Raw genomic sequence first — 9,461 nt, forward strand, 5'->3', positions numbered from 1 at the left:
GGTACATTGCAGTTCTATCATTAAAGGCTTCTCAGTATCATAAAGCTGCTTTAGGTATACAAGAGCCAAAGATACCCTACAAAACCCTCCCAAGGAACAGATACTGTTTTTACAGTCTACCACAACAGCCCAGGCTCTCTGAAAGCTCCTGCTACAATTCATTAGGGAAGGTATAGGCTGGCTGACAGGGACTGGGGGCTGGAGAAGTTAGGCAGGAAGCCATAGGAGGGTCTGACTAATTTTTCTGCTAGCTCAAAGACTGTTGCCATGTACACAGGTGCAGTGATGTGACTACTAAGCTGCAGTATCTCTTCATCTACATGGTGTGTGATCTCCTTGTTAATATGCTAAATTTATTCTGTTAGTTAGCCAGTCCTTTCCTCCCACAGAGGCTGCAATCCCGAGAGATGGACTAGTCCAACTCTTCAGTGATCCAGAGAGAGTGGGAGAGAACAGGGAAGGTGTTGTGTGTATGAGATGCACACACACGCTCTGGGATTTTATTTCTCTTTCTGCCTATGGTAGTCATTTCCAACATTCAGCACAGGGATGAGAAGTCCTAGTAGCCACCTCTTTCCAAAGACCTCTTGCAGGTTCTCCCTCCAGGGCCGGGCTCTTACCACCATCCCTTTCCGCACCTGGTACCGCGTCTGTCCACGTAAGATCAGCAGCATCTGGTGACAGCAGAAGCCAGCACAGGCCAGGCCAATCCCTAGCCAGAGGTAGAGCATGAGGATGACAAACATCTCAGAGCTGAGGAGAGCSCCTGTAAGTCAAGAGTCAGGGGAAGGGAAGACAATAAAAGAAGCATTTTAGACACATCTCACACGTCAGTGTAACAGCTCTCCAGGAACATTCAGCCTGGACAAGGGAAGAGCTGGCTATATTCTATAGCAGCTGTCCAAGTGGGGTGTCAGAAAAAAGGCAGGATAGTTATTCTAACTATATTAAAGTGTTTTCTTTGTAGTGTTCAATGCAATGAACCCTAATGGGGAAATACTAAAATGGTAGCGGTCTCAGTAGATTTCTTCCTTTGCTCTTAATGTGAGGATCTAGATTTCAGAGGCAAATTCAGCCAGAAGTGAAACATATTTGAAAGACTTCAGCACTATTTTGAAGACTAGTTAAATGATTTAAGGACCTATCTGCTAATCACAGTGAAACTAAGATTCCTAGATTCCTTTTGAAAATGGCTGTGAGTCCTACAACATTTAGATTGTTCCAGAAACCTTACTATGTACAGTGGTACTAGACACAAAGATTTGGGATTCACCACTGTATACATGTATATAATATCTTAAAATAAAATGATCAATAATGCCATTCCTAGCATTGAGCAAATGCAATTTTCATATGCGTGCATGAAAAAAAAGAGTATTTTCCAAAATATTTCCAAAATATAGTCCAAATTCCTTTTTTAAATCTGCTGCTAGAATGCTCCAAGTATTTTATAGGGATGAAACTCTGAACTCAACAATTTTTGTAATATATATTTATGTTGAATGCATTTAAATTAAAGAAACATTCTGTGGGCCCTTCTCTCTACAATGATTTTAGAATTCCTTCTGGAAAATATTAGTATAGTAGCAGTTATCACTGAGTGACCTTTCAGTGCCTAGGCAGATACAAAACCATTAAAATAGTAGTATGTGTGTGCATATGAATGTGTTCACACTTATTCTGTATATAGCAATATATTCTTAAACACCCRTATTTACACACAGGCACGTACAGAGAATGAAATATGTGCTAATTCCTGCAAGGTTTAAAAATAAGAAAGCTCTCAAATGTTCCCTTCTGGAAGAACATGCAACAGGGCAGTTGCAGGCTCTGGGTCCTCTGCATCTGCAGGAGCCCGTATAAGGAGCAGTGCAGGAGTGCTGCCTCTGACCCCGCAGGAATCCCTGCCAGAGCAAGGATTGCATGCTTAATAGAGGGTGCTGCCTAAAACAAGTACATGGCTGCTTTAGGCTTTAAGTTTGATACGAGGGTGGCTGGATAAACGTCTCAAGCCAGAGTGAATGGTGCTGCTTGGCCTTCCAACCTACAAATCCCAGCTTTTCCACTTCACAGTGCTATAAGTGAGAGGTTGGGACTGACCATGAAGTTCACTCCAAGCTTTGAGCTTGGCTGAGTGGGTCCATTTGAGGATAATTTGTAAGGAGACTGACTAATGCCTAGAGCTTTCAGAGATTGTCCTCAAGACTAGAAAAAGGCACTGGCGTCAGTCAGTTTGCTTTCTAAAGGCAATGTCATCTTTCCCTTCTCATCAGGTTCCGTTCAGTTCAGTGGTCTTCATATGCAGTGTTGCAATGGGAGAGCAAACCCTTTAGGATAATGACAAATCCTCATCCCAGTTCTGCCAGAATAACTTAATGAATTAGATAGGAACTCCAGAGCCAAACACAGGCTTCTTTGCCCTTCTTTTACTGGGCCAGAGTGTGACAGAGATTTGTTCCTTTCTACAGCTAATATTCAGATGGGAATGCGGAGAAAAATAGCTATTTTCTTTAGAACCTTATAAATAAAACTTATAGCCAGCATGGCTGTAAGTTTTATTTCTGTGCGAGCTGCTGAAATTCAATATTGAGCAAGAAATTGCCCTTGTCTCCCCTTGCAAATGTTATGCATCTCTGAGCCATGTTTTCCAGATATAAGGTTTTTTAACCTTATTTTCAGGTTAGCTACATAAAACATTTTCTATCATTTCTTTTGTGGACCCAGTCTGACCTGTATTTACAAAAGTATTGTTCATTTGTCCCTCATCACCACAGCCCATTTTAGTCTCAGATTCACTTTTGCTCTGACTGACCTGATGTGATCTCAAGTTTATTGCCATACATTATCTATGCCAGAAAAGCTGAATCTCAGAGCTGAAATTACAGACTCTGTGTCAGATTCTTAAATCCATGCCTGAGCACAGTCTGGCGTAACTAGCCAACTGAAAATTTTCCCAGCATGGAGTCAGGAAACATTTAGTTGTTATAAGACCAGTAGATCCACCATTCATTACCTTTCAGTCCTGCCTCCAGTGTAGAGGACATGCTATAGAAAAAGAAGACAGGTGTGTTTTTCCTCTGCTATAGCAGTTCTCCATTTGGATCCCTCAACAATCCTTAAGTAATAGTTATGTTAGCCGCTTAAGAAAAATGTTGGATGGATGATCCTTCTAGGTAACTACACCAGGCTGTGCTTTTCTTTCCTGAACTGGAGGTTAAATGTGCTAGTAGAAACTCAATAGGCCCTTCGTCCCAAGGAACAAACACACTAGTCGTTGTCTGTATATCGCTGTGTGAGCAGCAGCTTTCAGCTCTGGCCAAGCTGGGAATTCAGTGGGAGCTGGGAGCTGTTGCCTCTCGAGTATGTTCTAGCTCCCAGCTCTCAGCCCTGCACCCAGCCCAGTTGTGTCCCACTCAAATCTTGCCAATGATGTGCTGTCTTTGGCACTGCACACTGCTGACACCAGAATTTGGTCACTTCAGTGACTCCTCAGATATATATCGGGACCCATCTTGGTGCAGATCAGACCACAGAATCAGAGAGACATAACTAATTCCTTGATAGTCTCCTCCCACATCCCTGCCCCAGTCTGCTTGTGTTGAGCAGAGCTTAGACACTGGGGAAAATCATGCCCAGTGTTTTTAATGTTAGYGGAGCTCATGTAACATTATTTACAAAAATTGTTCTACTTGGAAAAATGACTCCATAAAAATGTCATGGCAGGATTTCATGTTTATTGTCTCTCAGTGATTACCATGACAAATCTGCTAATTTGCCAAGTAGAGAGATATTTGTTTGTTTTCAGATGGCAACCCTGCAAATTCAGCCTGGAATCCAAAAAGCTAGCTGGGGCCTCTCTGGCTCTTGTACCACCAGCAATGAAGATTCCACAATCAAATCATAATCAACACTTCTGGTGACAGTGCATGAGCCAGAACAGATGCCAGACCTTTATTACGGAGCTCAGTTGAATCTGCAAAGCTAAAAAATACGGAATACCTATTTTAGTCTGTAAAGAAAGCTGATCTAAGTCTGCTAGGCATGAGCTGCATATGGGGAAAAATGACATTTTTCTGCAGTCACTTTCAGGGCAGAATAACACACTAAGCTCTCTGCATAGTCACTTCTCAGAGATCAGGTTTTATCTATTGTCAGGTTTTATCTATCTCTTAGGTTTGGACAGAGGAAGGTTTGGGGCTAGAGAGTTTGGGGGGCAAGCTGAAAGGTGAAGTGACAACGTTGGAAGAGCAGAGGAAGAGTTGTGGGAGCAGAATCAGGAGGAGGAAGGGGAGCATTTGAGAGATTTATGGAAGAGCAGGAAGAGAGGGGAAGGCAGAAAAAGCAGAAGAAGAGGTAAGGGATGGTGAAAGGAAGAAAGGCATTTGCTTTTGGTGCAGAGCTCTTGCAGAGAGCAGGCATATGGAGAATTTCCACATCTCTGTGGAAACTTGTTTCAGACTGGGGTCAAGAAAGAGCTTGCTAATCATGTCACATTAACTTTCCTCTTGGTTTCTAGAAGCTAACTGTTGMCTGAACCTGAATTCTCCTGTGCTGGAAGAATGACAAGGTATTAGTAAGTTTGCACTGCCAGGATAGTAGGTGGGTAACAGTGAATGCAGTGGGTGCATGGACCTAGATCAGGAGAGTGGGAATATTTCTGTTGGGATATGGGGAACCTGAAGATCTGTAGGATGTGAAAAACCACAGACCCACCACCACCACCCACCTCTGCTTGTAGGACAGCAAAAAGATGCCTCTTGCTTATAGGACAATTGCTGAAATCTTCTCTCTCCTCCTGTCTAATTGCAACACACTCCCTGTGTGACCAACAACCCTATTCTATCACTGACAAGCTGGTTATGGTTTTTTAGTCTAATGCATTATGTATAGGGCTGTGGCTGTAACTTGGAGCGGGTTCCAGCCTTTATTTCAGCTGAAGCAAAATCATTTGCAAGCACCGCCTCTAGACTCTAAACAAGGCTTTACTGAACACAAATAATTCTTGCTCTTGCCCATTCCCCCCTCTACCAACCTAATCACCCATTACTGGGGAAAGAGCATGTCCTCCCTCACACCCCAGGGGCCCAGGAGGAGGAACATGCTCCTCATCTCTGAGGAAGGAGTCCTTACCTGAGAAGAACTGGCTGATGGAGTGAGGCAGAAGGGTGAAGAAGGCCAGTGGATTTGCAAAGGACATGGAGAGTGCGACAGAAATGTAAGCCATGCCTGCCACCAGGGAGTCGAGGCAAGCCAGGGAGGTGTAGAGGCAGAACATGACGAAGTTCCGCATGTTCCTGCTCCCGATGCAGTTCCCTGTGAAGAAACAGTGGTGGTCATGCCTCTGGGTGACTCTGGCACACAGTCTACAGAAGTGAGTGCTGGGCAAGACTGAGCCAGGGGACCTGCTTCCAGCCAGCCAGTCCGCCACCACTTCAGCTCCTTCGCCCAAGTTTAAGCCCTTGCCCAAGTCCTCAGGGGAGCTCTGGATCACAAGTACGTAGTTGCCCAGGGCATTAGCTGAGAGGAAGAGGAAGAGGGCCCCATGCAGCAGAGCAGGAGAGAGAAGTGAGGTGGTGGAAGGGTCTCTGAACATGCTGGGGATGAAGAGAAAGATCTGGAGGACGAAGGTCACTAGGGAGATGCACAAGAAGTAGGCTGGAGCAACAACATTGAGCAACCTGAGAACTAGCATTGCGGATTACATTCCTGCAGGGGAAAGCAAGGAGAGAACAAACATCACCGCTTCGGCTGCCCACTTCATCCTTCCATTTCCTGCCGGGTCCCCGGCCCCGCGGCGGCCCCGCTCGGCTCCGGAAAATGCCCTCCGGGGGCCGCTCTCCCTCGCCGCCGCCCCACGGCACCGGCAGGGCCGGGGCACAGGGACCGCTCGGGGGCAGCGACGGCTCCCCGGCGCCTGGAGGAGGCACCCCGGCCCCAGCGTCTGCCTCCGGGGAACTTGCAGCAGCGATGCCCCGGAGGGTCTGCGGAGGCTGGAGGGGAGAGCCGGGCTCCTGCAGTGTGCCGGCTGTGCGGGCACCGCTCTGCTCATCTAGCAGAGTCTCTCTGCCAGGCAGGGTCAGTTTTGGTATTGCATGAGAGGAAAAAAGGTGGTGCTGGAGGAAGGGGGAGTGAATTGAAAGCGGGGGGAGGAGAAGAAGAGGGGGGGAGAGGTTGCTCTAATCCACTGCAATACGGATCAAATCCAATGCTCTAATTTATCCTTTAAAGCCACGGATCTACAGATTACCTCAATGACCGCTGCCCTGCTCTGCACGAAATTAGAAAATGGACAAAACAGCTGGTCAACTGCTGTCCGGCTGCAACCTGCGGCGCTGGGCTCCCGAGGGGGGGCGGCCCCAGAGCCGCGTCCCCGGCCGGGCACAGCACATCGCCGCCAGCCAGCCGGTCCCCCCCGGCCCCGGCCACGCCGGCCCCGAGCAGCGCCCAGCCCCGAGCTCCGCAGGGGAAGAAGAAAGCCCAAGGCGGCGGGGGGGGCAACCAAACGCAGCGACGAGCTAGCCCGGTCTCCGTGAGGGTGCCGGCACCCCGATCACCCCCTCGCCTGCAGCCCCAGGGGCTCCCCGGCGCGGCGGGGGTGCACCGGTTCCGGTGTGCCTGGCGCCGGCAGAGCCGCTGCTGCCGCCCGGCCCGGCGGCTGCCGCCCCCGACCGCGCCAAGCGCCCCCCTCCACCCCCGGCGCCTGCCCGGCCCTGTCCTGACTCCCTCTCCCTGCCCCTGGCCGTCCCTTCCAGTCCTTGTTCTGTCCTGCCCTGTCCCGCTCCCTGTCCTATCCCTGTCTGATTCCTGTACTCTCTCTCTCCTCCAACTGTCCTACCCTGTGTCTCTCCCTCTCCCTGTCCTTTCCAGTTCTCGTCCTGTCCCTGTCCTTCTCTCTCTTCCTCTGCCTCTCCCTGTCCTGTCCTTTTCCTTTCCGGTCCTTGTCCTCCGCCGTCCCTGTTCTTCTCCCCTTTTGTCCTTGTTCTGTCCTCTTCTTCTCACTATCCCTTCCCCTTCCCCCGCCCCTGCCCCATCCCTGTCCCTTCAGCACTCATCCCTATCCCTCAGCACCCAGCTCTGTCCCTCAGCACCCAGCTCTGTCCCTCAGCACCCAGCTCTGTCGCTTCAGCGCCCATCCCTGTCCCTCAGCACCCATCCCTGTCCCTTCAGCACCCAGCTCTGTCCCTTCAGCACCCAGCTCTGTCCCTTCAGCACCCGGCTCTGTCCCTCACCACCCGGCTTTGTCCCTCACCACCCGGCTTTGTCCCTTCAGCATCCAGCTCTGTCCCTCACCACCCAGCTCTGTCGCTTCAGCACCCATCCCTGTCCCTCAGCACCCAGGTCTGTCCATCAGCACCCGGCTCTATCCATCAGCGCCCGGCACTGTCCCTTCAGCGCCTTCTGTAGAGCCCACACACCCTCCCCCCGCCTCCCTCTAAGCACTGCCCAGGGGACACCATGCCCTCAGGCGGACCCTGGGACTCTTGGGTCCTGCCATGTCCCATGGCGAGAGCAGGGAGGTGAGAAGGTCCTGCCTGCTTCAGACCACAGAGAGCATTTCCTTTCCTCACTGATGGGAATAAGGGGAAGCCAGAGGCTTGGACATGTCTCCTGCTGCCCTGCAGTCACCTGTGTGGGGACCAGCCTCTGAGGCAAGGGGAAATTTAGGGGAGAGTTTCTGCAGATTCAAAGCCTCCCTGGGCTTGTAGAGCACTCTTGCGCAATGGCAGGCAGCTAGGAAAAGCTTTGAGCTGGGCAGGTGGTGCCCAAGCAGCATGGGATGCTGGTAGGAGCTGTGCAGACATGTATTTGCCCTCTGACAGCCACATGCCCTCTCCCCTCTCTGCCCACCCACACACTCCTTGTACTGCCTACACAGACACTGTGCACAGCCTCACACTCTCCTACACACCTACGTTCTGTACCCTCTCAGCTCTGCAGAAAAGCATCCCTGTCTTCCTCTGAAGAAGAGCCACCCATGACAGGAGAAGGCGACAGAAGAGGGCTGTTGGGATGCAGCTTTGCCCCCAGAGATAGTCAAAATCTGCATGGGTCACAAGTCAAAGAAAAGTGGATTTAATCTGATCTTAGGTCCTAGGCTTACTGGCCAAACCCTCAACACACCCATGAACAGACTCAGCTTCTCCAAAAGAGACTCTTCTTTCGCCTGAAGGTGCAGAGCAAAATTAAAGTGTGTTTCAGGTCTCAGTTTCTAGAGAGAGAGACCTGGAGGAGAGAGCAGCTGTGTTTGTCTCTTGCACATACATTAGTGTGGAGATTGGTGATAGCAACTGAGTTCAAGGGTTCTTCATCAGAAATAACTTTTTTCTCCTAGATCACTTTCATGATTCAACATTTCTGAGAAAAACGGTGGCATAATAAAAGCAAGTGAAAACCTAGACTGTAGGCACTAGATCTGCAGTGAGAAACAAGTAAGAGGCACCTTCAGCAGAACTGGAGGGAAAGCTGCTCAGAACAAATCTAGCTTTCACTCCCACCTCCCTCATTCTCCTGTCACGACTACTGAGAATAAAATTCCTTCAATATTTCCTCAACTCATCAATTTAAAGTAGACTGAGCCTTGCAATAGAGATACGTGACCCAGCCTGGATTCTATCTTTAAATAATCAGACAGTGTTTTCTCCATATTTTAACAGCTTACATCAAAATAAAAAAATTACAGAGAAACCTTTTCATGTAATGAAAGGTTCTTAGACTGAAGGGACTGCATCTCATGAAAGACATTAATCCTGCCTGTATAGGAGCATCGTAAGCTGTAGCCAAATGTACAGAAAAAGAAAAAAAGAAAAGGAAAAAAGGTGAAAAGGAAAGAAGAAAAAACAACTTCTGTTTTCCACTGGAATGAAAAAATGGTGAAGCAATTTATCCCTGGTGTTCTCATTAAAATGCTGCTGAAAACTGATGCTTATGATTTGTCACTGTTAAAATACTGGCTTCATATTTTAGAATACAGTAAAAAAAATTCCTCTCTCAATGCTGTTGTGCCAATATGATGAGATGTTGGCAGAAYAGGGGAGAAGTTGTCTGGGGATGAATATGCCTATGCATGTGCATATGGGTAGAGATATGGGAGATATGGGTAAATAAGGAGAATAGTGTAAGGAGTAAGTGAATAACAGGAATAGTAGTTAATTTGGAACGCACATTAAAAATAGTAATATTTGCTTCAGGAGTTTGAATTTTCCATGTTGTAAAAGCAACATTGTGAGAGATGTTAAGCTCCATGGCATTCAGAAATATTATCTTCCTTTCCCTCTCTGGAGAGACAGTTTTCCTGGACAGAGAGTCAGTTTGTGACTCAGAAGATGAAGTGTTTCCCCTGTCCTGCTTTTCAACTGTAGACAAATGATTTCACAGAATCACAGAATCACAGAATGGTTGAGGTTGGAAGGGACCTCTGGAGATCATCTAGTCCAACCCCCCTGCTCAAGCAGGGTCACCTA

General features: G+C 48.4%; 1 protein-coding gene across 1 annotated transcript; it reads right to left on the bottom strand.

Moving 5' to 3' along the window:
• Positions 1–300: 300 nt before the first annotated feature.
• On the bottom strand, positions 301–6,078 carry ZDHHC22 (zinc finger DHHC-type containing 22). The gene is made up of 2 exons (XM_026057215.1): positions 5,131–6,078; positions 301–766 (listed from the first exon to the last, which is right to left on the bottom strand). Exons 1-2 carry the CDS (start codon positions 5,690–5,692, stop codon positions 501–503), a joined length of 828 nt encoding a protein of 275 aa, XP_025913000.1. The 5' UTR covers positions 5,693–6,078; the 3' UTR covers positions 301–500.
• Positions 6,079–9,461: the final 3,383 nt, after the last annotated feature.

This window comes from Apteryx rowi, unplaced genomic scaffold (assembly GCF_003343035.1).
Source record: "Apteryx rowi isolate R43461 unplaced genomic scaffold, aptRow1 scaffold_137, whole genome shotgun sequence".
NCBI classification, from domain to species: domain Eukaryota; kingdom Metazoa; phylum Chordata; class Aves; order Apterygiformes; family Apterygidae; genus Apteryx; species Apteryx rowi.